This window comes from Danio rerio, chromosome 8 (assembly GCF_052040795.2).
Source record: "Danio rerio strain M-AB ecotype USA chromosome 8, GRCz13ab, whole genome shotgun sequence".
In the NCBI taxonomy this organism is placed as follows: Eukaryota; Metazoa; Chordata; class Actinopteri; order Cypriniformes; family Danionidae; genus Danio; species Danio rerio.
The window spans coordinates 37,718,404-37,744,737 of NC_141028.1; the positions used below are offsets into that span (position 1 = coordinate 37,718,404).

Consider the following 26,334-nt stretch of genomic DNA (forward strand, 5'->3'; position numbering starts at 1 on the left):
TGTTCCTCCAGCGTTCTTACGTCAGTCTTTAATGTCAGGTGATCCTTCAAATGTCAGTGTAAATTGTTGAGTGTACCATTAGTGCTCAGTCGTGTTTTTCATAGTTACCAGTGCCGATGGAGTTTTTTTTTTTAGAGCGTCATATTCTGCTGGAAAAGTTTCATTTTAATGGTAATATGCCATGAGCGGAGGTGTATGAGTAACTTCACAAGTTGACCATAGTCTAGAGCGATGACATGCTCATCTACTCCCAGAACCTGGCAGAACGAAATGTTGCAGCTCGTCCGGTCTTCAATGATGAGCCCAAAAGAGGCCACTTCACAGAGCCGGCCCAAGGCTTAAGAGAACTGAGAGGCAGGACAAGATGGCGGGCTGGACTTGGTTAACTTTAGATTTTACACAAATCTCATTGTTTTGTTTTTCACCTAAAATAGTAATTAAAACATCCAAGATGTGTTTTGCCTCATCAAAATGTGAAATTTGATCAGCAAACTACTCATTCTAAGACAACTATGCCTTGGGCTAAATGACTTGGCTTCAAGTACGATGCCACACGATTCAGAAATGAAGGTACAGACTGCACAAACAGATAAACGACATGATGCATCTCATTTCACCACAACTAAAGGCAGCGACAAAAAAAAAGTCAAGCTCTCACGATGATGACATTTCTCATGCAACCCTTTAGCAAGCCTACATAGTATTTATGCCTAAAAGTCACTGCATGGGTAAATAAGAAACAAGCAACACACACACACACACATATATATATATATATATATCCATGGGCCACTGTAAAGTAATATGGTTCTGTCATAACGTTTTGAATGAAAATCTGCATTTGGATAAGACACCTTTAGTATAGTTTTGATTTTAAGGCATAATAAAGATCAAATGCAAGTACGAGTGGATTTACATTGAAAATTTCAAACGCATCAAGAAAACCATGTGCTAAGGAAATTTCAAACCATTTGGAACGCACAGAGACGAGCTTTTGTGCAAAAATGAACTTAAAGGTGCCTTTAAAAAAGTGTCAAAGTACTTTTGAAAACAAAAAAGCAAACCCCCAATAGGTGGCAGCAAGAGGCCGCTTTATTTGAGTAAAGCATTGAACGATTCATTCAGCCAAAGAAGCCAATAGGATGAACGGACAGTTGAATCAATCCCTGAATCATCGACTCACCCGAGTCTTCTTGGCGAAGGCCTGAATCGTTCGTGCAGGGAAACGTCGCTGTGTATTATTCAGAGATGGCCAACTGTTCTGCTGTTTATTTTATTATACTTATCGCAATGATTTTACTACTACTATCAATAAAATTAATATTAATAATGATAATATTGCCGAAAGTTGTACAGCGCATGCGTCACGTGTTCATCATCAGCATCCATGACAACCGTCCTGTGGGTGTAGTTTGAATCTCGCTGTGTCGATTGGCATCTGATCTCTGCGTCCTCCGTGACAATTTTTCCAGATTATCGATATTATTGATCGTTGGATACGTCGATTGATCGCCTGCTGTTCCCATCACTCAGGTTTGACCCTTTTTATTACGCTGTGCTTTGTGTTTGTGTTCAGTATGTCTTGTGTTCACTACAGGTTCCAGAGTCGACTCACCTACGACTCGCTCCAGTTTGAAGGCCTCAACATCAGCGCGGGGGAGCTGAAGCGGCAGATCATGAGGAGCAAGAGGCTGAAGTTCTGCCAGCTGAAGATCAGCAACGCCCAGACTGATGAAGGTGAGTTGAGGAAAAGACACTTCAACTGTTCTACGCTAACATTAGATGCGTTACACCAGACACTTCTGGAAGCTGTAAGGTGGTGCTGATGCTGACATGTAGGGATGTTTTGGCTGTTTTAAAAGGCTAATGGCTCTCAAAGTATACCGTGCTCCATAATTATGTGCTGATTCTGATTTTATTTTGCTGTCAGAATACACAGATGATGCTCTCATCCCTAAAAACACGTCGGTCATCATCAGACGGATCCCTGCGGCGGGACTGAAGTCCTCAAACAGAAGATTTGTTGGGTAAGTGCTGTGAAATGAGCACACGCGTCCTCTGTTAGATGTTATATGAAGACTCCTGGTCTGTCCCTGGTGTTTTAGTCACACAAGCTCCTTTGTTTTGCAGACATCGAGCTGGACGCTGGCGTGAACCTTCACCTAGAGCTGATCCTTCACTCCTCTCACTGGAGCAGTTGTTGAAGGTATTGAACAAATGAATAGCACAATAGCAAAACGCAATGTAAAGCACACAATATACGCACACGCACTCAGCTTCTTAGGGAGATTTGAGATTGTTTGAAGGGTTGAGGGTGAAAAAGATTCAAATGTGCAAATGCCTGTGAAACAGACTGAGAATCTGGCTGAGGCAAAGGCGTCAGAGGAGGACAAGCTGAAAGCGGTGATGTACCAGTCCAGCCTGTGCTACTACTCCAGCAGGTGAGCGTTCAGACACTGACAGGTTTGCTTTGTGAGAGATGTCTGAGCTGATTCTCATGGTTCTGATGTTCACTAGTGAGGCCATGAGGCTGCTTGGGATCCCGGGACACCACATTAGGCACTGCCCCACTAATGTGGTAACTGGGTTTTCCAAGCTCACGGTTGCTGTGAACTTGAGCTCTTGTCCTCATCAGTCAGATTGTTTGCTCAGAGTTTGACTGTCACTCCTCAATTCACAGGGCAGCCGCTCCGCGCCGCACAAGCGCATCCGGAAGAGCACAGGGATTCCCCGCAGCTTCCTGTTGGAGGTGGACGACCCAGACCGAAAGGGAGTCATGATAGACGGCAGCGGCAGATACGTCATTCCCATCATAGACGCGTGAGTAAACTGTACTTGGCATAGCCGCATGTTCTAGTGTTTGTCCAAATCTCACATGATGTCTGCTTGTGTGTGTTTGCGCTCGATCTGTTCAGTGAGGCCTATGCTGCTGAGAAGAGAAAGAGGCCGTCCTTCTCCTGCCAGACCGAGCCTTTGCCCTCCTCGTCCTCAGCAGGTGCGGCATCTTCGGTCCGGGACGCCGGAGGGAAACGGTCCCGCTCCCCATCTTCACCAGAGACGCGCGGCGACCAGAAGAGACCACGTCGCTGAGAGACCTTCATCCAAGAGACCTGGAGCCGACGTGTAAATATTGTACATAGTTTATTAATAAAAGATAATAAAGATTATAGCCGCATGAACTGTGTGGACTGGTTAACCTTCACTCCAGCAGTGCAACACACACACACACACACACACACACACGAATGAATTCATAAACACAATATCATGAAGTTTTGCTTTAATTTAGGAAAAGAGAAACTCTTCTGGGCTAAAATCTGATGGGTTTTTTTCAGCGTTCTTACTTCAGTCTTTAATGTCAGGTGATCCTTCAAATGTCAGTGTAAAGTGTTGAGTACACTATTAGTGCTCAGTCGTGTTTTTCATAGTTACCAGTGCCGATGGAGTTTTTTAAAGCGTCATATTCTGCTGGAAACGTTTCATTTGAATGGTAATGTCCCATAAGCGGAGGTCTTGTGAGTAACTTCACAAGTCGGTCAAAGTCTACACCGGTGACAAGCTCATCTACTCCCAGAACCTGCTACTCTCTACCTACACGTTGTCAGCTGATGTTTCAAAACCTCAACACTCGCATACAGAACAGCCTCAGCGTCTGCACCTCTTATCGGCACTAGCTGCAAGTCTACACCCCCTCTGTCCAGAAGTGAGCACAGCCTCTTGGTACCATCCCAGCAAGCATTTTTTTGGGGTGTTTAAAGGTGCCAACTGACCATCAAAAGTAAAAATGACTCATTTTATCTCATCCCAACAGGGAAACCACCAACAATAAAGAATGAGTTACTATCTGGTGTCATGGCTTTGCAATTAAAACAAGTTTAGTTATAATGGAGGTCATTGGGGGCAAAAACAGCCACTTGAACAATATGAACAATACATAAGGGTTAAAAGTCTAATAGACGGCTTGGTTAAAACCAGGCTAAATCTAGGCTGTCAGTGAGTGTGCACCCCTAACCCCGCCTCTCACAGTGACCTCACTAGCTCCGCTGAGTGCTTTGTGTCTCAGATTGCATGCAAGTCTGCAGCCAGATACTGCTTGAAGCTAGTCATCAAATACACAGGAACGAATGACTACACGTGTCAATCTGTCTATTAAACTATCTAATCTGTCTAGTCAGTCTTTTATTATCTTTTATATGCAAAAATATTCATTCATAAAAACATATGTATATATGAACACTGGGTCAAATAGGGTCCGTGCATTTTAAATCTAATAACAAAAATAACCCAATGTTGGTTTTGTCCATATTTAAATGAACGTGTGTAAACGCACGCTTTGATCAAACCTTTTATTCCCCTTGATGATATTGTGCTTTTTTTTCCCCCTCAATGCCCTCCAAAGTTTCAATGTTTGGCCGTGTCTGCCATATCTGTTTTGTTTAAAAAAAAAAGGAAAAAAAAGGAATGCATCGGTTCCTGCATGTAGAATTCAGAAATCTCATGGCATTGAAAGAAAACTGGCAGCAGTTAAGTGCCGAGGTCAAAGGTCAGATGAGCAGGCATCACACCTGATTAACACCTGGGGCAACTGTACAGTAAAAAAAAAAAAACAAAAAAAACAACAAGATTAAGAAATATTGCTTTAATTTGAGAGAGACAAAAAAAACTCTTCCGTGTTAAAATTTGATTCTTTTTTTTTTTTTTGGAATTTTTATTTTTTTTTATTGCAATAGTAACATTACATTACAACAAATACCGATACAAAACTGAAAGAAGTATAGTACAATCAATAGAAATATTACTTTTTGAAAAAAGTGGATTGTAACAAATTTAGAACAAATATAATAAATGTAAAAGAAATTAAAGGGAACAAGAGAGAGAAAAGAAGAAGAAAAATAAATAATTAAGGGCACATAAAGAAAAATTAAAATATTGCAGAATATTAAATAAACCACATATTTTAGAAGTTTTAATAGCTTTCTTATTGTGAGAGTCTATGATGTTTTTTAAATAAAGAGCTAGTTCTCGTTTAAAAAATAAAAAATTAGGCTTACTATGAGTATATTTGCATTTGTGTATAAAAAACTTTCCAATAAATAAAATGAGGTTTATGCAAAAAGTTGCATTAAGGAATTCTTTTCCTTTAATATATAGCCCCAAAATAACATGACGATAGCTTAAAGAAAAATCACCACAAACCTTTTGGACAATTAAAGAGTTTACATCAGACCAAAAAGATTTAACAGTGGGACACTCCCAAAACAAGTGAGCAACAGATTCAGAAGAGGTTTCACAGAAAGTGCAAGAGATGTCAATGTCATTTTTGAATTTTTGTAAATATTGTTTAACGGGATAAAACCTGTGAATAATTTTAAAAGTTTTTCTTTAATTTTATTTGTTAAAAAAAATTTCTGGGGGAGCGACCAGACATACGACCATTTAATATCATCAAATAGGTTGTTCCAATAAGAAATAGAAGAAGGATTTGTGATGATAAGGTCTAAAAATAAAGATCTGATTTTATGATTGGATTTTTTAGTGGAAAAACAAATAGAACCAACAGCAGTAGAATCAGGACTAAGGGAACAAGCAGAAATCAATGAATTATTATTATTATTATTTCTAAAAAGCATACAGATTTCAGAGGAGATGGCCTTACAAACTATATTAAATTCTTTTTTACATATGTCAAGACTATATCTTGCAGTAAAAACAGAGTAAGTAAATAAATTACCATTACTGTCAAATAACTGCTTTACTAATATCACACCGTTACTGAACCAATTATTAAAGAATATAGATTTCCTCTTATACAAAATATTACAATTGTTCCAAATTAAAAAATTGTGTGGCGAGAAATTGTGCTTATAAACAAGTTTTCAAGCCTGAAGCATTTGCTGATGAAAATTGGAAAGTTTGATAGGCAGTTTGTTAATTGAGAAATTACACATTAATAAAAAGTCAATGCCTCCTAATTGAGAAAAAATAAAATTAGGAATTACATTCCAAATAGAAGATTGATTGTGGAGAAAGCGTTTAAGCCAATTTATTTTTAAGGTATTATTAAGTGAATCAAAATCTATGAAGTTTAAGCCACCCTTATTATAGGAATTTAAAATAACTGATTTTCTAACATAGTGCGTTTTATTCTTCCAAAGAAATTTAAACAGCATTACATCAATCAATTTACAGGTCGGTTTATCTACAAATAAAGAATGAGCCGCATAGGATAACCTAGAGATGCCTTCAGCTTTTGTAAGTAAAGTCCTACCTTTTAAAGATAAATCTCTTAGTAACCAAACATTAAATTTTTTTTTGTTTTTTCTAATATAGGGTCAAAGTTTTCCTTACATCTTAGTTTTATGTCTTTTGTTATTCTAATTCCTAAATATTTTACATTCTCTTTGACAGGAATATTATAAATAGAGGTGGCAACACATTTTTTAATCGGAAGCAACTCACACTTATCAATATTAAGCTGAAGGCCAGAAGCATTAGTAAAAAACTGAAGAGACTTTAAAGCAATTGGGATTGTCGTAAATTCGACGTCTAATCAATTAGAAATTATCAGACCAGAGGTTTTGAATATCAGAAAATAGACTTTATTCTCCATAATAAAGCCGAGAAAGAGCAGAGCAGACCCCAGAGCATTCTGAAGTCTCTCCTGCACCTTCTAAACTTTCAGTGTGTTTGTTACAATTTTTATACAGGATTATTTGACACACCCCTAAGTCTCTTTTTAACTCTTGACCATTTTTGAATAGGTTTCTAGTCTAAGGGGTCCTGCTATTCTTGGCTCTCAGCCCACTAGCTCATGTCAGCAGAGATGTTACAGGTCTATGTCAGCAAAGTATAGATGCAACTTATGCAAAAGGATTAAGTGTTTACATACATTGTCATGAAAGCATAATCACTTGATAATATGTTACTCATTCTAACTTCTGACACATATAGCTTCATAGAAGTATTTAACATATATAATCAGTGCTTTACATATTCAGTTATTCTACACAATCAGTCACTCAGCCTTCTCCTAGTGTTGCTTCTGTGCAGGCACTCTCACACAGACATATCACTGTATTTTTAACACACGCTGGCATGTTTGCTGCATACATTTTGAGAAGAGAAAATTAACTGCTTTACACTTAGAAAATACTTCACACTGAGAGAATAGAAATCTTCTTCAATCCCTCCTCTAAAGACTTTAGTCTTAATATTATTGTCTTTTAACCCAAAGTGCAATTTCATAATCCAGTTCTCTTAATTACCTCTATCTAGTGACTGATATTAGCCACATAGCTGTTATCAATTGACCAGATTATGCCACCGTACTTTGACAGAAGTCCAGCCAAACATCTCCCCTCTCACTTGATTTGAAGGAAGTAAAAGACTGTACTCTGTTTTTCTCTTAACACATCAAAGACAACAATGTTTTGAGCATAAGTATTCAGTTGGTTCAGTGCTAGCTGCTAGTTTTCACACTCATGTAGAATATACTGAAGTGATATTATAATAAATATGCAAACAAAATCAATATGCAAACGTAAAAAGCATCAAATGTTGATCTTGATCTTTGCTCATCCTTGTTTCTCTTCTTGTAAGCTATCAGCATCTTCATTAAACTTTGAAAAGATGTTGATGGAGATGTGTGGTTAAGAGTCTGAGTTCTGAAATCTGCAGTTGTGCATTCATCATCCCTTGACTTGTGGCACTGCTGTATGTGGTACTCAGGCACATTATCAGAATCACTCTTTACTTTGCTCTGATAACCTCTTGCTTCCACACGTTGCACTTAGTAGTTTAGAACTTTGGAATATTTAGGCTCCTCTGTTTCCGGTCAGCTTTCCCTTGCTGGAGTTGTTCCCTTTCGCTCCTTTGAGGCATTGGTACCTCATCAATGGCATCCCCTTTGGCAGCTGTTGGATTTGCCCTCATCCAGATATGGTCCTTTCCTCCTGAGCTCTCCAGAGCATCCACAGATAGACTCAATCACCTAGACCAATTGGACCTTGTATCACTGCTCTCTCACATGGCTCCTTTCTGGTTTCCTGCACAGATATCGCTATGCACATGGCAATTATTTGTTTCTTCATAAAAGTCCCTACTGCATTAGACATCTTTGCAAACCATTCCAAGAGTTATGTGCATGGTTATAGGTGAGATTATATGCCAGGTTTTATGCAAAGTTTCATGTGGTTTCTTGCAAGGGTCATGCTGTTTCTTGCAAGGTTTCTTTCATGGTTTCTTTCAAGGTTTCTTTCAAGGGTCGACCCAAGAGTAGTTCATGCGATGCAGTGTTAGATGCCTGTTTCTGTCAGTTTCCATGCCATCACTCACCAATGCACTTGTTAGCAAATTAATCCCATTAAGTTTATTATTTTCACATATTTCATTGAGCGTTGGTCTTGATGGATCATCTTCATCTCTTTCAGCCATTTCTGGTAATTGAGCATAATACAATTATTCTCTCTTTTGCTTTATTCATAATTTTTCATACTCCTTTAGATGTTTTTATTTATTGATCATTCATTAACTTCATGAATGCAAACCCATTATGAACTTATTTCTGAAGGCATTTCAAAATTTAGGAAGTACTTCTTTTGTCACAGATGTAATAACTATCCCTGCTTCATAATCTGCTCCTGATGCTACCTCTAATCATCTACTCATCATAGTTTCTCAACTGTGCTTGTTTACAGAATAATTATCTATCCAGTCAACACCAAAAACAGTCATCATCTCACTGTTTGGAGCAATGGTCTCCAGTCAAGTATTTTAAATGAACTAGATCTTTGTGAAGCTGTAGATAATTCAATCATCCACCTATTGTGACAGTGTTCATCCTAAGATATTTTCCCTAATTTTAACCCTTTATGCATTCTGGTGTATACAGTGTTTGCTATTCATCAAGCTACACAAGTACAAACAAGTTTCTACCCTCCTCTGGTAGTTACCTAAAATGAACTCAATAGAAACTAAGCACTTAATATATTTACCATCCAAAAGAACATATCTTCACATACAATATGAACTTCAGCTGGAAAATCTTCTCCTATTGATTGCTCTTAAATCATATTATCAACATTAAGCCTCTTTTATCTGTCTTGATTAACCATTTATTTCAATTATCAATTTAACTTCAATTAAATATTATTAGTTACTTATAATTTATTACTACTTTAAATTTAAATAGAAATGTCTAGGACAGATTGCATATTACATTATCTAGATGTTTCTATTAGTGCTCTTATATTTTTACACGTTTCAATAGAGTTTTATACCTATTTCAGCATTTAGTGGTTTTCTTTCTGGGCAGATTCTGCATCTAATCCATTTTAACCTCACTGTGCTGGCTGATTTTATCTGCATCTCAGTCCTGTAATGACAATCATTTAGTTGGAATTTGACACTTCTTTCCTTTACTCATTTATTTTCTGATCTATATAATAATTCTTTTTTTTTTGTCCTATGAATTAATTAAAATTGTTATTTCAATCTTCTTTTTAACTATAAATCATTTTTCTAAATTTGAATCTCTTTCCAGTTTTTAATATTCAATCTTGATTTAGGCCATTCACAATAAGATTATGTTAAGATATTTCCTTTACTTAATATTAATTTAAATACTTAGTTATATTCTTATTTATTCTCCAAATTATTTATTGCCTTATCAAAAGCTTTTTCTCTTTTTCTTTAGTCAATCTGCTGCATTGTAATTTACCCTTCAATGTTTAAGGACTTTTATGATTAAACCTATTAAAACTTAAACCTAAATTATTTAACATTCATCATAATATATCATTCAATATTTAAAGTTTCACCATGAAATGACCTTATAACACTTTTTCTTACTTAAAAATTTGCATAATAATAATTTCTCTCAAATTGACAGGAGTCTGATTTGATACAAGAATGGGTAGCTAAACTTTTGTTCTTAATTTTCCTTCTGTAATGCTTGAACTTAATTTGGACTTTAGGAACTACTTTGAGATGGACTGTCAGACTATCCCCCCTCGCAACCTGAGACAACTATAGCTCACAAATTGGTGCTTCTGTGGTGTCCTGAAATTCCTTCATGTCAGGGCACAGTGTTTCCCCCTCTCTCTTTGGGCTGGTTTCTTTCTTTGACTCAGCTGATGTAAAGTTCTGGTGGAGCGTTTTTTTCTTTTTGATCAGTTCATCAGTCTCTTGTTAGTTTCTCTTTTGAATGTCTCTGAACAAATGTAGCTTTTTCAGTCCTCAGTAAATCCTGAGTATGCAGTGCCTGCATCACTGCTGTAGCATGTCACAAGTGTCAACAGCCATTTTGCTCTGTGTTTTTCAAACACCTTTCCATTTGCCAGTGTTCTCAGAAATGTCTGGTAGGTACAAGACTACAGTCCCCCAAAGTTCATCCCTATGTCCTCTTAATTAATATATATAGAATTTAGCTCATGACTTAATAAATTGTTTTTTTTTCCCCTTTTTTCCTTCATCAAATAAAGACTCCTTTTGTTGTTTACCAACTTATTTTCTCTAATTATTTTTCATTCTCAATCATTTTTATCATATGTAAATATGCTTAATTTTCTATTTGTTAAATGTTCTTATAATTAATTTCTTTGGCTTTAGATTGTGCTTCACTTATTTTTCCTAATCTTATTCTAGTGTTTCCTCACTAGTTACATTACATCTTACACTATTTTAATTTCTCTAACATTTCCATACCTGTTTTAATTCAACAGTACTATATGGTGCTTACATCTGATATAACTGTTCAAAATCCTTACTGCAATAGCTTAGAGTTCATAGTACTATTTTAACTCTACATGTTTGTTTACTTTAAGCATTTTTCCAATCTGAAATGCAATTTTTAATTGTCAATTAGTTTTAAGTACATAAAATATTAACTATAAAATGTTTGAACTCACTATGCTGTTCTTTAATGTCTCCTCAGTGTCTATGCTTTACATCTAACTCACTGCTTTTACTACAAATAGCTGTTGGCTCAGATGACAGCCTGTAGCTGACTTTAAAACAGATGACAACAGTCAAATTACTCCACAACAATTTTTTATTGCACTTAAACATAATTTTATCTTTTAAAGCCAAATCTTGTTTTCTTCAAAATGTTACTGTTTTTTTCTAATTTTTATCTTATATTACTTTATAATATATATTTTTAAACATCTTATCTTTTAATTCTATTAAACAATGTTTGGACTTCTTTTTTCTCCATTTTCTTTTCCTTTTCAAAAATTAGCATTTTTGTCTCTTAGATTTTCCTAATTAATTTTTTTTAAGCTTATTTTCCTTAAACATTTGATCATTAACTCTTCAATTAATCCATATTCATCAAAGTTTTTTCTTCTAATTCTTTATTTACTCAAATTATTAACTTATTTATTTTTATTCATACTGATTTAGTAAATTTATTTCCTGATCAATATAACTATTAATCTCCATATGTAGATATTTCTATGCATCAATTTTTGAATTTCTTAATATTTATTAGTATAGCTTCCAGTTGCATTTTTATTAACACTTTTTATTTATTAAATCTTATTCTATCATTAATATTTTCTTATTTTATTTATCTTATTACATTACTTTATAATATTTCTATTTATTTAATATCCTTATAATATTTCTTTTACTCTTTAGCTTCTATCTGTCCTGTGAAACTTTTGTTCTTAAAATAGACAGATTCTTACCACTCCTGAAGCAGACCTTCTTCCAGACTGTCGACATTGTAAGAATTGAAATATTACAAATATTCTGATATCTTTGACAATTCAAAACATGAGCTGAAGACAGGGCCAATGGACTCCACAACCCACCAGGGGGGAATGCGTGAAAAAACAGTTCCTGCTGCATTTGCATCTGACTATGCTGAGACTCAGCTTCATCCCCCCAACTCACACATATGGTCATTTCAATGTTTCAATGTTTTAGATTAACCAAACTGACTTTAACTATCATGTTTGATATCATTTGAAATGTCTCAGTGCGATTGGTACAATGGTCTCATTCTCTCAGAAATAGACATAATCAGAACAATAAATATATAACTTCAGGCATCTTTTGAACCACTGTGAAGGGTGTGACTTTTTACACACACACCCCCTTCCTTGAGGGAATTCTTGGATTATTTAAGGTAAGGTCTAAGAAAAACTCAGGGCGATTCTGCCTAACCAGATCAGCCCATAACATGGGGTCTGCCCCATGTTATGTATATTACAAAGTCAGGAATGCATCTTTTTCATCTTGGATTTATCTTTGATAATTTGATGTTTTGTATTGATCATTTATGAATTGACTGATTGAATTGGCATAATACATTTACCTGACTAATAAATTGTAATGTTTGACCATATTTTGCTCACTCTGTAATTATTCATTCAAGTAGATTACGCTGTATCCTTGTTTCCGCACGTCTTGCGTCAGGTCAGTAGACGGACTAAAATCCAATTGAGATGGAGCATTGGCACACTAATTGTGTTTTAGCGATCCGGCTGACTCTTGATATTGATTCATGTGTACTTAGGTGGAAAGGGCGATAACTTCCGTCTAGGTCAACAAGGTGTTGCATGACTAACCTAGATTGGGTACCCGACCTTTGTTTGAAGGTAATATTATTCTAAATTAAGTTCATATGGGAAACCATGGGCTTGGTGAAAACTAAAGTTACTATAGAGTCCAGTAGTCGGGTACATTTATATTAATGCCCTAACCTCTAATTAGAAATGATGATTGTCTTAACTCAAAGGTGTACATCTAAGCGGGACTAACTAAAGTATTTTAGAACGAGCGCGCTGGTAGCGGCCATCTAAAGTATTAGTCAATTTACCTCTGTTTAATATTCAAGACTGACCGGAGTGTGACCGTGAGGGACGCCTTCGGCCGAGGCGATTTCTCTGAGCGACATGAGCACCCGAATGAACGAATGTAATAGTTACTAGTGAAGACAAACGGTTCAAACATTTATCTAAATTACATATTGATATAATCTTCTTAATGTTTTATAATTGGAGTCAGATAAAACGAGGATAAATATATTAATATTCTAAACCACCTCATACTAAAATTGGAGTCAGATATGAGTTAAGTTTAATATAAATCAACATTGTGCACTGGAAAGACCGAACATGCAGTGAACCTTCATCCACCAGTGGACACCGGCATTGGACCAGCTGGGTGGACCTTACAACATGTCAGGAATTTCAGTCACCTCTCTGCCTAGTTCATATTTAAAAACACTTCAAACACACAGAGATTATTCAGAAAAATGTTTAACTCGTATATTCTTCTTTTTAGTCTGTGTCTTTCAAATGCAATATGATCTCAATTAATTTTATGAGGCTTAATCCTCCTCTGTATCACAATATCTTCCCTAAACTGCATCACTCTCTATCTTAGTGTTCCTTAATCACACAACATATGCAGTCCTTCTTTTATATTATAATATAAAACGATAATTCTTTTAAACTCACTCTTTTTGCAACCATACTTCTAAACACAATCATACTTCTCACTCGTCCTAACCTCATCTCTTACACTGTGTAACCTGAATCTCACCTCTATTCTAGTCTCTCTAGATCAAAGGTGATAGCTTCTAAGCACCCCAGCAACACTGACAAATACACAAATACTTACAATTACATACATACACCTCACTCCTCTTGAGTGACCTGTCCGAGCAGCCTCTAACCTTAGAGCTATAACCACAGAATTCTCCACTACACTCCTCTTGAGTGACCTGTTACTTCTGCTCCCTCTTTACTGTTCTTCAGTAAAAGTAGCATTTCACAGGATTTGTGCCTTTTTTCCCCCAGCCTCCTGAATAATAATATTTATTATTATTAAAACAGAACGGGTACTCTGAGGTCTTTGCGCGCTTCTCTCTACTTTATTAATCTGCTTTAATCTCTTAACTGTCACCACACTTTAAGAACTTCCTTTTAAAACTTAAAAATGCTCTATGCATATTCTTTATAATATTAAAAAATTTCCCAAACATGAGTAACAGTTACTAGTTAACGTTTATCCTATCCGTCAAGGCCCTCTTAGGAAACACAGATCATTTGCATGCAAATTGTTATTTTCTTCTGGTATTCAAAACCCCATTGTTTTCCTTTTATATCTTTACTTTTACTTTTTTAGTTTTACTTGTAGTTCGTTATAGCTGGAGAAACAGTTCAAGTGACTTTTTACCATTACAAGCAGATCCTTGGTAGAAAAAACACAAACGTATAAGCGAAAATTGCTTACCGTTTTTTATCGTGGCCACATATTTGTGTTTTTCCTCCAAGCCCCAGCATGTCCAGTGTCACCCGTTCGTCTCTGTCCAGCCCCACGTTGGGCGCCATTTGTCGTAAATTCGACGTCTAATCAATTAGAAATTATCAGACCAGAGGTTTTGAATATCAGAAAATAGACTTTATTCTCCATAATAAAGCCGAGAAAGAGCAGAGCAGACCCCAGAGCATTCTGAAGTCTCTCCTGGACACCTTCTGAAGTCTCTCCTGCACCTTCTAAACTTTCAGTGTGTTTGTTACAATTTTTATACAGGATTATTTGACACACCCCTAAGTCTCTTTTTAACTCTTGACCATTTTTGAATAGGTTTCTAGTCTAAGGGGTCCTGCTATTCTTGGCTCTCAGCCCACTAGCTCATGTCAGCAGAGATGTTACAGGTCTATGTCAGCAAAGTATAGATGCAACTTATGCAAAAGGATTAAGTGTTTACATACATTGTCATGAAAGCATAATCACTTGATAATATGTTACTCATTCTAACTTCTGACACATATAGCTTCATAGAAGTATTTAACATATATAATCAGTGCTTTACATATTCAGTTATTCTACACAATCAGTCACTCAGCCTTCTCCTAGTGTTGCTTCTGTGCAGGCACTCTCATCTTACACAGACATATCACTGTATTTTTAACACAGGCTGGCATGTTTGCTGCAAACACTACATACATTTTGAGAAGAGAAAATTAACTGCTTTACACTTAGAAAATACTTCACACTGAGAGAATAGAAATCTTCTTCAGGATCTGAGAGACATCTTTTAAAAACAACGCAGTATCATCAGCTAACTGGCTGATTATCAATTCTGTTCCAGCGACAGAAATTCCTTTAAGAGGACTTTCTTTAATATGTAAAATTAAAAATTGTGTAGCAATTAAGAACAGATATGGGGAAATGGGGCATCCTTGTCTTACACCACGCTTTAAATCAAATCTGGGAGAAGTGCCATTGTAAAGCCGAATAGAACTATTTCCATTATTATAAAACATTTTTATACAATTACAGAAAAAACTACCAAAACCAAGTTTACGCAGGGCGTGTAATATAAAATCATGTTCTAGGCAATCAAATGCTTTATAATAATCCAAAAAAAGAATAAAACTGTCAGTAGAAATAAGATCTGAATAATCCAATAAATCTAAAATCAAGCGGATATTATTAGATATATGTCTCTGGGGTATAAAACCTGATTGGCACTCATCTATTATACTATTTAGAATAGATTTTAATATCTTTTTGCTAAGACTAGGGCAATAATTTTATAGTCAGTGTTCAATAAGGAGATTGGACGCCAGTTTTCTATTAAAAGGGGGTCTCTATTGGACTTGGGTATTAGAGTTATTAGACCCTGACATAAAGTAGGAGGGAGCATTAAATTCTCAATACTTTCTAAAAACATTTTGTGTAAAAAAGGAGCCAGTTTTTTTTTAATTTCTGCAGACAACCCATCAGTTCCAGGGGATTTATTATATTTGAGATGATCAATTGTCTCAGCAATTTCAGTAAGACTAATGGGAGCATCACACAGAAGACTCTCTTCAGAACTGATTTTATTTATGTTGGATAACGAATCAAAAAAATGTGTGGCGGATGCCTGACAAAATTTAGAAGATTATAAATCTTTATAAAATCTGGCACAAAATTCTGCAATTATTTTGGGGTCCTCAGATATATTCCCGTCAATACGTAGTTTTTGAATAGAATATTTAACTCGCTGCCTTTCTAGCCTAAAACAATATGCAGAGTTCTGCTCACCCTCTTCTAGCCATTTTCGACGAGACCTTATGAAGGCACCTTCAGCTTTTTGTTTATATATATCTTCTAAAAGATGTTTCTTATCTATAAATTCAGATCTCTCTGTGTCGGTAAGATCCTCTACATTTTTATGTGATAATACAGATATTCTAGCCATAATTTGATCTTCATTTTTTTTTTCGAGTTTTTGCTAATAGACTACAATAATTTCTACAGTATTTACCAATGTCAAATTTAAGAAGTTCCCAATTGCTACAAAATAAATTTTCTTTATTAGCTTTATCCCAATAAGAAGAAATTAAATAATCAATTTTAGTTTGAACTTCATTGTGTTTTAAAATTGAATTATTAAGTTTCCAGTATGAGGATCTTTTATGTGGGGGAGTAGAAGATATTGGTACATAGATAATAATGGCTTTATGATCAGAAAATAAAGAGGGAATAATATCCGTTTTTATGTTTGATAATTCAGCTGAAGTTAACCAAAAGTCAAGACGGGATTGATTAGAAAGTGAGTTATTGTTCCAAGTGAAAACTTTTTGTAAAGGATGAGTTTCTCGCCACACATCAACAACAGAAAACTTTTGTACAAAAGAAAATAAATAATCATTATTAATACAGGTGGGATGGGGGGGCCATCTATCTAATGTGTTATTAAACACAACATTAAAGTCACCACCAATAATTAAATAAGAGTTTGGATATTTAGTTAACATTTTAGATAATTGAGTTTCTAATTAAAAAAAAAAAAACGTATTATCTTTTGGAGAATTATAACCATAAATATTGGCAATAACATATGTTAGGTTAGCAAATTGTAAAGCTAGTAAAATGAAATGACCATTAATATCACAATCACTAGCCAAAATGTTTCCACTAAAATTATTTTTTAAAATACAAACTCCGGCAGAATGTTCATTTCCATGGGACACCCAAATTTCTGACCCCCATTGTGATCTCCATAAATTAACTTCTTGTACGGTTGAATGAGATTCTTGAAGAAAGCAAAAATCTGTTTTAAAACGTTTAAGAAATAAAAAAACTGTTTTTCGCTTAAGAATGTTGCGTAGCCCTCTACAATTTAAAGAGACAATAGACAAGGACATAAAAAGAAACAAGAAGGATAAGAACAAAACACTGGAAACAGGAACAAGACCTAAGAATTACTACAAAGAGAGACTATCACTATAATGGAAAACCAAATGGTCAAACCCTAAATCGGAAGGGATGAGGACAACAATCCCTTTATAATTAGTTTGAACTGAACTTTTGAAGTATGAGAAAATCAGGTATCTTCGAGGTGGAGAAAAAGAGAAAAAAAAAAGTTTTATAAGAGCTGCAGTCCATACTATAGCACCGCCAAAAAGCAATGAAGATGGATCATATCAAGTCCAAACTTTAGTTTTTATGTAGGAGGAAAAATCTCTGTACCATCCACAAAAGCGCGTCCGCCCACGAAGAACGCTCGCTTGTTCTCTTTTCGAGCTTTTTCAATTATTGGCCACAGCTTCAATCTTTTTGCTCGATCAGCTGATGACAAGTCCTCCGTGATTTTCAAACGATTTTTTGTCAGAAAGTCAGCATCCTTTGCAGCACGCCAAACTGCATCTCGGTAAAAGCGCGATGTAAATCGGAAGAGAATACCACGGCCCTTGCTGTGTGGGTGAACACGGCCAAGACGGTGTGCCACATCAATGACATCAGGAAATTTCTCCTTAAACTGAGGAAGAATCTGTTGGCACACGTCAATAATCTCCTGACGGACATTTTCTTTATCTTTCTCAGGAATTCCATGGATCCTCAGATTCCATCGACGAGTGTAGGTTTCTAAATGCGCCAGGCGTTGTTCTCGTTCAGTGGAATTAATTTCTTCTTTCTTTGTGCGCGAGTCAATGAAATCAACTCTTTGTTTCAGATCTTTAACCTCGTTGCAGATGAAATCAATAGTTTCCAACACACTAGAGATTTTTTCTGTGTTCTTGCCGACCTCTTCTTTCATGTCTTTGATTATCCGGGAGTTTTCAACTATCAGCGTTTGTAATTCGTCTGATCTATTTGTCACCAACTGAAATAATTCAGAGAGTTGCGAGGAGACACTTGTCGCGTCGAATTTGTACGTTTTCCTTATTTTGACCACGGGAGAATTGCACGGAGTGTCGGGTAGCGGCGGGATTACTTCCTCCATGAGCATAAGCACAGAATCATCGTTTTGCTCAACATAGTCGTGCATGTTATTTTTCAAAACCCCGACAGCGGAAGCATAATCACATCCTTGCGATTCAAGCGAGTTACAGGCCGTTTTGCTAGGAGAGCTAGAATTAGCAGCTGTGCTCGACACTGTTTTCCCGGACTTCTTCGAATTTTTTCTCTTTTCAGAACCACCCATTACTGTGATTGAGATCCCTTAGGTAGTAAAAAACATTAACCAATCAAAATAAATTTCTCACAATTCAGTAGAACTTCCAAAATAAAGTTTGGGATCGGGAGCCTCTCAAACAAGCGTGTGCTCAGAGCGCCATCTTGACACGCCTCCTCCGTGTTAAAATTTGATGTTCCTCCAGCGTTCTTACTTCAGTCTTTAATGTCAGGTGATCCTTCAAATGTCAGTGTAAATTGTTGAGTGTACCATTAGTGCTCAGTCGTGTTTTTCATAGTTACCAGTGCCGATGGAGTTTTTTTTTTAGAGCGTCATATTCTGCTGGAAAAGTTTCATTTTAATGGTAATATGCCATGAGCCGAGGTGTATGAGTAACTTCACAAGTTGACCATAGTCTAGACCGATGACATGCTCATCTACTCCCAGAACCTGGCAGAATGAAATGTTGCAGCTCGTCCGGTCTTCAATGATGAGCCCAAAAGAGGCCACTTCACAGAGCCGGCCCAAGGCTTAAGAGAACTGAGAGGCAGGACAAGATGGCGGGCTGGACTTGGTTAACTTTAGATTTTACACAAATCTCATTGTTTTTTTTTTCACCTAAAATAGTAATTAAAACATCCAAGATGTGTTTTGCCTCATCAAAATGTGGAATTTGATCAGCAAACTACTCATTCTAAGACAACTATGCCTTGGGCTAAATGACTTGGCTTCAAGTACGATGCCACACGATTCAGAAATGAAGGTACAGACTGCACAAACAGATAAACGACATGATGCATCTCATTTCACCACAACTAAAGGCAGCGACAAAAAAAAAGTCAAGCTCTCACGATGATGACATTTCTCATGCAACCCTTTAGCAAGCCTACATAGTATTTATGCCTATAAGTCACTGCATGGGTAAATAAGAAACAAGCAACACACACACACACACACACACACACACACACACACACACACATACATATATATATATATATATCCATGTGCCACTGTAAAGTAATATGGTTCTGTCATAACGTTTTGAATGAAAATCTGCATTTGGATAAGACACCTTTAGTATAGTTTTGATTTTAAGGCATAATAAAGATCAAATGCAAGTACGAGTGGATTTACATTGAAAATTTCAAACGCATCAAGAAAACCATGTGCTAAGGAAATTTCAAACCATTTGGAACGCACAGAGACGAGCTTTTGTGCAAAAATGAACTTAAAGGTGCCTTTAAAAAAGTGTCAAAGTACTTTTGAAAACAAAAAAGCAAACCCCCAATAGGTGGCAGCAAGAGGCCGCTTTATTTGAGTAAAGCATTGAACGATTCATTCAGCCAAAGAAGCCAATAGGATGAACGGACAGTTGAATCAATCCCTGAATCATCGACTCACCCGAGTCTTCTTGGCGAAGGCCTGAATCGTTCGTGCAGGGAAACGTCGCTGTGTATTATTCAGAGATGGCCAACTGTTCTGCTGTTTATTTTATTATACTTATCGCAATGATTTTACTACTACTATCAATAAAATTAATATTAATAATGATAATATTGCCGGAAGTTGTACAGCGCATGCGTCACGTGTTCATCATCAGCATCCATGACAACCGTCCTGTGGGTGTTGTTTGAATCTCGCTGTGTCGATTGGCATCTGATCTCTGCGTCCTCCGTGACAATTTTTCCAGATTATCGATATTATTGATCGTTGGATACGTCGATTGATCGCCTGCTGTTCCCATCACTCAGGTTTGACCCTTTTTATTACGCTGTGCTTTGTGTTTGTGTTCAGTATGTCTTGTGTTCACTACAGGTTCCAGAGTCGACTCACCTACGACTCGCTCCAGTTTGAAGGCCTCAACATCAGCGCGGGGGAGCTGAAGCGGCAGATCATGAGGAGCAAGAGGCTGAAGTTCTGCCAGCTGAAGATCAGCAACGCCCAGACTGATGAAGGTGAGTTGAGGAAAAGACACTTCAATTGTTCTACGCTAACATTAGATGCGTTATATCAGACACTTCTGGAAGCTGTAAGGTGGTGCTGATGCTGACATGTAGGGATGTTTTGACTGTTTTAAAAGGCTAATGGCTCTCAAAGTATACCGTGCTCCATAATTATGTGCTGATTCTGATTTTATTTTGCTGTCAGAATACACAGATGATGCTCTCATCCCTAAAAACACGTCGGTCATCATCAGACGGATCCCTGCGGCGGGACTGAAGTCCTCAAACAGAAGATTTGTTGGGTAAGTGCTGTGAAATGAGCACACGCGTCCTCTGTTAGATGTTATATGAAGACTCCTGGGGCCTGTTTCAGAAAGGAGGTTAACTGAAAACTCAGAGTATTTTAACCCTGAAATAAGAGAAACTCTGGGTTTTCCGTTTCAAAATGGCAGGTTTGTTAAACTCGAGAAAGCAGGGTAAGTCAAGCCTGTTTCTGAAAGAGAGGTAACTTTAACTCAGAGTCAGTTACTGTGGTAACTTACTCTGTGAATCTAACCTGGTCAGAAGCAGGTTTTATTCTCTAAACTCAGAGTTTCTGTCGGTCTCCTCCCCTTTTTTAAAGATGAAGCGGTAGTTCTCGCCTTAGCCTTACGTTTCCACCCACCTATTTTAATGCTCATTTTGGATACGTGCATAAAAACGATTGATAGAAACGTCATGATACACATAAATTTTTAAAATATGCATAAAAAATGCGCATAACTGAGTAGGATAAACTTTTATTCGATAGAAAATGTGCGCATAAACTACGATGGAAACACTTTTACTGAACAAATTACAGTATGTACATTAAAAAAAAGATCATGATCATATGATAATGAAAATGTGTGTAAATGGACAAACCAGCAGGCTGAGCACACTGTAACATGTCTTAAATATTGTTTTAGTCATTCTAAAATGCCTTAACTGTTTCAGTATTAGTGTATATTATTAATTACCTCTGAACGTCTGGTGCATGTCAAGAGTCTCCGCGTCTCATGGCTTCAGACGCCCCCACGTGTTCATTGTGTTTCAGCATTTTCTTCTGACATCGAGGCGCAAGTACATTAATTAGGCTAAATAAAGAATTAATTGACGCAGCTTCTTCTACCACAGTAAATTTTGTTTTTACTGTTGATATTTGGTGCCAGTTTAATCAGGAAGTGACAATTTTTTTCTCTTTGACTCGTTGGATGGAATTTTATTCGCATCTTTTATGCAATATTCCAGTTTTGCACATAAATTTATGTAATATATTTGGATGGAAACATAGATATAGCCTACATTTTAGTCACACACAGAAGAACTGTACTAGAATGGCTTATCCTTTTTTAATAAATAATTAAATTAAATTCACCTTCGACATGCACTGTAACTAGATTAATGGGATTATTATTCTTTCTAAAAATTATTTTTAGTACTGCTTACCTTCTAAATGTTATATTAACCTCTATCACTTGATCAATAAAAAAGGCAGACACACAAGTGCACTGTTAAATCATTTAAAACTAATAAATGTATAAAAAAGTTTAGAAAAAAATATATAAACGTCACAAATTACATTACTTATTTTATTATACTTAAATATTTAAATACTTAAAAAGTTAAATTAGGCATTAACTTGAGCAGCTGTTTTCCCACGCTAACTGTCTCTTCTTCACTAATGGTTGCTTCTTTTCAAATATATACACTCATATTTGCTATAACTTTGCATGAGAACATCAAGTTCAGCTGGAGAAAGAAATGGTGATCTCTTTTATAAGACATTAGCTGCGTCCCAAATCGCATACTTATGCACTATTTTACGCCATTTTGTAGTATAAATAGTGTAAGTAGTGTGTTCACATTGAAAACTCTCAAAATAATAAGTGCACTTTAATTACCCGGATGATGCACTCATTCAGCTGCTAAAATGAAGTGTGTAATGATGGACACTTCACGCACTAAACGACCGCAGGTTTGCTTACGTAGCGGAAGGGGCGGAGCGATCGGACGCACGTGTTGAATAACTTTATTTATTTTGGATAGTGAAAGCAAAATTCTCCTACGAGAGTGATTATAGCGCCTCCGGATGGTAAATGCGGCAATACTCACGGCAGGTATTACTTGATAATTCAGTCGTTTATTTCACTGATTTGGCAACAGTCAAACGTCATCAGGGAAACGGTTTGAATTTCCGCTTAGTAAAAAAACATTAGTGTGCCATTTGGGACAGCACTACATACATATACTATCCTGTTGAGTGTGTAAGTGCATAAGTACATAGTGCATGAGTGCATAGTGTATAGTGTGCCATTTGGGACGCAGCTATTGCCATAGTCACTCGTAATGTCTGCGCTCCATTGATAATGCCTTTTTAAAGTCACGGTGTGCGCGCTTAACTCTGAGTTGGTCTACTCGAAGTTGATTGACCCAACACAGATCAGCTGTTCTGAAACCGAAAACTCTGAGTTTTTAATCTCTCGGTAAATCAACTCAGAGTTCAAGTTTAAACTCTGAGTTGTTTGAACCTCCTTACTGAAACAGGCCCCTGGTCTGTCCCTGGTGTTTTAGTCACACAAGCTCCTTTGTTTTGCAGACATCAAGCTGGACGCTGGCGTGAACCTTCACCTAGAGCTAATACCTTCACTCCTCTCACTGGAGCAGTTGTTGAAGGTATTGAACAAATGAATAGCACAATAGCAAAACGCAATGTAAAGCACACAATATACGCACACGCACTCAGCTTCTTAGGGAGATTTGAGATTGTTTGAAGGGTTGAGGGTGAAAAAGATTCAAATGTGCAAATGCCTGTGAAACAGACTGAGAATCTGGCTGAGGCAAAGGCGTCAGAGGAGGACAAGCTGAAAGCGGTGATGTACCAGTCCAGCCTGTGCTACTACTCCAGCAGGTGAGCGTTCAGACACTGACAGGTTTGCTTTGTGAGAGATGTCTGAGCTGATTCTCATGGTTCTGATGTTCACTAGTGAGGCCATGAGGCTGCTTGGGATCCCGGGACACCACATTAGGCACTGCCCCACTAATGTGGTAACTGGGTTTTCCAAGCTCACGGTTGCTGTGAACTTAAGCTCTTGTCCTCATCAGTCAGATTGTTTGCTCAGAGTTTGACTGTCACTCCTCAATTCACAGGGCAGCCGCTCCGCGCCGCACAAGCGCATCCGGAAGAGCACAGGGATTCCCCGCAGCTTCCTGTTGGAGGTGGACGACCCAGACCGAAAGGGAGTCATGATAGACGGCAGCGGCAGATACGTCATTCCCATCATAGACGCGTGAGTAAACTGTACTTGGCATAGCCGCATGTTCTAGTGTTTGTCCAAATCTCACATGATGTCTGCTTGTGTGTGTTTGCGCTCGATCTGTTCAGTGAGGCCTATGCTGCTGAGAAGAGAAAGAGGCCGTCCTTCTCCTGCCAGACCGAGCCTTTGCCCTCCTCATCCTCAGCAGGTGCGGCATCTTCGGTCCGGGACGCCGGAGGGAAACGGTCCCGCTCCCCATCTTCACCAGAGACGCGCGGCGACCAGAAGAGACCACGTCGCTGAGAGACCTTCATCCAAGAGACCTGGAGCCGACGTGTAAATATTGTACATAGTTTATTAATAAAAGATAATAAAGATTATAGCCGCATGAACTGTGTGGACTGGTTAACCTTCACTCCAGCAGTGCAACACACACACACACACACACACACACACACACACACACACACACACGAATGAATTCATAAACACAATATTATGAAGTTTTGCTTTAATTTAGGAAAAGAGAAACTCTTCTGGGCTAAAATCTGATGGGTTTTTTTCAGCGTTCTTACTTCATTCTTTAATGTCAGGTGATCCTTCAAATGTCAGTGTAAAGTGTTGAGTACACTATTAGTGCTCAGTCGTGTTTTTCATAGTTACCAGTGCCGATGGAGTTTTTTAAAGCGTCATATTCTGCTGGAAACGGTTCATTTGAATGGTAATGTCCCATAAGCGGAGGTCTTGTGAGTAACTTCACAAGTCGGTCAAAGTCTACACCGGTGACAAGCTCATCTACTCCCAGAACCTGCTACTCTCTACCTACACGTTGTCAGCTGATGTTTCAAAACCTCAACACTCGCATACAGAACAGCCTCAGCGTCTGCACCTCTTATCGGCACTAGCTGCAAGTCTACACCCCCTCTGTCCAGAAGTGAGCACAGCCTCTTGGTACCATCCCAGCAAGCATTTTTTTTGGGGTGTTTAAAGGTGCCAACTGACCATAAAAAGTAAAAATGACTCATTTTATCTCATCCCAACAGGGAAACCACCAACAATAAAGAATGAGTTACTATCTGGTGTCATGGCTTTGCAATTAAAACAAGTTTAGTTATAATGGAGGTCATTGGGGGCAAAAACAGCCACTTGAACAATATGAACAATACATAAGGGTTAAAAGTCTAATAGACGGCTTGGTTAAAACCAGGCTAAATCTAGGCTGTCAGTGAGTGTGCACCCCTAACCCCGCCTCTCACAGTGACCTCACTAGCTCCGCTGAGTGCTTTGTGTCTCAGATTGCATGCAAGTCTGCAGCCAGATACTGCTGGAAGCTAGTCATCAAATACACAGGAACGAATGACTACACGTGTCAATCTGTCTATTAAACTATCTAATCTGTCTAGTCAGTCTTTTATTATCTTTTATATGCAAAAATATTCATTCATAAAAACATATGTATATATGAACACTGGGTCAAATAGGGTCCGTGCATTTTAAATCTAATAACAAAAATAACCCAATGTTGGTTTTGTCCATATTTAAATGAACGTGTGTAAACGCACGCTTTGATCAAACCTTTTATTCCCCTTGATGATATTGTGCTTTTTTTTTCCCTCAATGCCATCCAAAGTTTCAATGTTTGGCCGTGTCTGCCATATCTGTTTTGTTTAAAAAAAAAAAAGGAAAAAAAAGGAATGCATCGGTTCCTGCATGTAGAATTCAGAAATCTCATGGCATTGAAAGAAAACTGGCAGCAGTTGAGTGCCGAGGTCAAAGGTCAGATGAGCAGGCATCACACCTGATAAACACCTGGGGCAACTGTACAGTAAAAAAAAAAAAATAAAAAAAAAAAAACAAGATTAAGAAATATTGCTTTAATTTGAGAGAGACAAAAAAAACTCTTCCGTGTTAAAATTTGATGTTCCTCCAGCGTTCTTACTTCAGTCAAACAATCTTAATGCACTCTGTCTCACTGAAACCTGGCTGAAACAAAATGACTATATTAGCTTAAATGAAGCAACTCCTCCAGGATTCTTATATAAACATGAGGCTCGTCAAACTGGTCGTGGTGGTGGAGTTGCATCAATCTTTAGTGATTTCCTTAATATTAAACAGAGAAACGGACTTATGTTTAGCTCCTTTGAAGTATTATCGCTTAATGTTCAGCTTCCAGATACTATACAAAAACCTATGTTATCTCTCGCTTTAATCACTATATATAGACCCCCAGGACCCTATGTCAAATTTCTAAAAGAATTTTCTGATTTTATTTCTGACTTACTAGTCAAAACTGATAAAATGCTAATTGTAGGTGACTTTAACATCCACATAGATGACGCTAATGATACATTAGGACTCGCGTTTATGGATTTAATACACTTACTTGGGATAAAGCAAAACGTTGTGGGCCCAACCCATCGCTTAAAGCATACATTAGATCTAATTCTGTCTTATGGAATCGAGGTTATTGACGTAGACATTATACCACAAAGTGATAATATTACAGATCACTACCTCTTACTATATAAGCTGTGTTTACCTGAAATCAGCAAACCCGCTCCAATACTCCGCCCTGGTAGAACTATTGTTCCGTCAACTAAAGATGAATTTATCAATAACTTACCTGATCTTTCTCTATTTCGTAATGCACCCGCAAACTCAAATGATCTTGATGTAGTAACCAGCAGTATGGATGCCATCTTTACTA

At 37.2% G+C, this 26,334-nt stretch overlaps 3 protein-coding genes across 8 annotated transcripts in view; 2 read left to right on the forward strand and 1 right to left on the reverse strand.

Moving 5' to 3' along the window:
* Nucleotides 1-26,334, reverse strand: part of LOC147842743 (uncharacterized) — a 227,523-nt gene that overhangs the window by 174,074 nt on the left and 27,115 nt on the right. For 2 of the 3 annotated variants that reach the window (XM_087265094.1, XM_087265087.1), the window contains exon 1: nucleotides 1,184-1,331. The exons of the other annotated variant lie outside the window; for it this stretch is intronic. The gene's annotated coding sequence lies outside the window, so the exon portion shown is untranslated. Of the gene's footprint in view, nucleotides 1-1,183; nucleotides 1,332-26,334 lie in introns of those variants that run through there. 3 annotated transcript variants of the gene reach the window in all.
* Nucleotides 1,018-4,432, forward strand: LOC100329755 (E3 ubiquitin-protein ligase RBBP6-like). 4 transcript variants are annotated; one of them, XM_087262644.1, is made up of 7 exons: nucleotides 1,384-1,835; nucleotides 1,931-2,027; nucleotides 2,131-2,206; nucleotides 2,353-2,441; nucleotides 2,518-2,578; nucleotides 2,681-2,820; nucleotides 2,916-4,432. In XM_087262644.1, the coding sequence occupies exons 4-7, from the start codon at nucleotides 2,407-2,409 to the stop codon at nucleotides 3,088-3,090; spliced, it is 411 nt and encodes a 136-aa protein (XP_087118770.1). In that variant the 5' UTR covers nucleotides 1,384-1,835; nucleotides 1,931-2,027; nucleotides 2,131-2,206; nucleotides 2,353-2,406; the 3' UTR covers nucleotides 3,091-4,432.
* On the forward strand, nucleotides 20,031-23,171 carry LOC141375708 (E3 ubiquitin-protein ligase RBBP6-like). Its single transcript, XM_087265071.1, has 3 exons — nucleotides 20,031-20,364; nucleotides 20,558-20,654; nucleotides 22,970-23,171. Exons 1-3 carry the CDS (start codon nucleotides 20,205-20,207, stop codon nucleotides 23,142-23,144), a joined length of 432 nt encoding a protein of 143 aa, XP_087121197.1. The 5' UTR covers nucleotides 20,031-20,204; the 3' UTR covers nucleotides 23,145-23,171.

Bases quoted from the DNA above. Each gene is read 5' to 3' on its own strand.
- LOC141375708 (XM_087265071.1), top strand. From the start codon at position 20,205: ATGTCTTGTGTTCACTACAGGTTCCAGAGTCGACTCACCTACGACTCG. The intron at 20,365-20,557 runs GTGAGTTGAGGA...TTTTGCTGTCAG, and splicing joins CAACGCCCAGACTGATGAAG to AATACACAGATGATGCTCTC. The intron at 20,655-22,969 runs GTAAGTGCTGTG...TTTGTTTTGCAG, and splicing joins TCAAACAGAAGATTTGTTGG to ACATCAAGCTGGACGCTGGC.
- LOC100329755 (XM_087262643.1), top strand. From the start codon at position 1,578: ATGTCTTGTGTTCACTACAGGTTCCAGAGTCGACTCACCTACGACTCG. The intron at 2,442-2,517 runs GTGAGCGTTCAG...GATGTTCACTAG, and splicing joins CTGTGCTACTACTCCAGCAG to TGAGGCCATGAGGCTGCTTG. The intron at 2,579-2,680 runs GTAACTGGGTTT...CTCAATTCACAG, and splicing joins GGCACTGCCCCACTAATGTG to GGCAGCCGCTCCGCGCCGCA.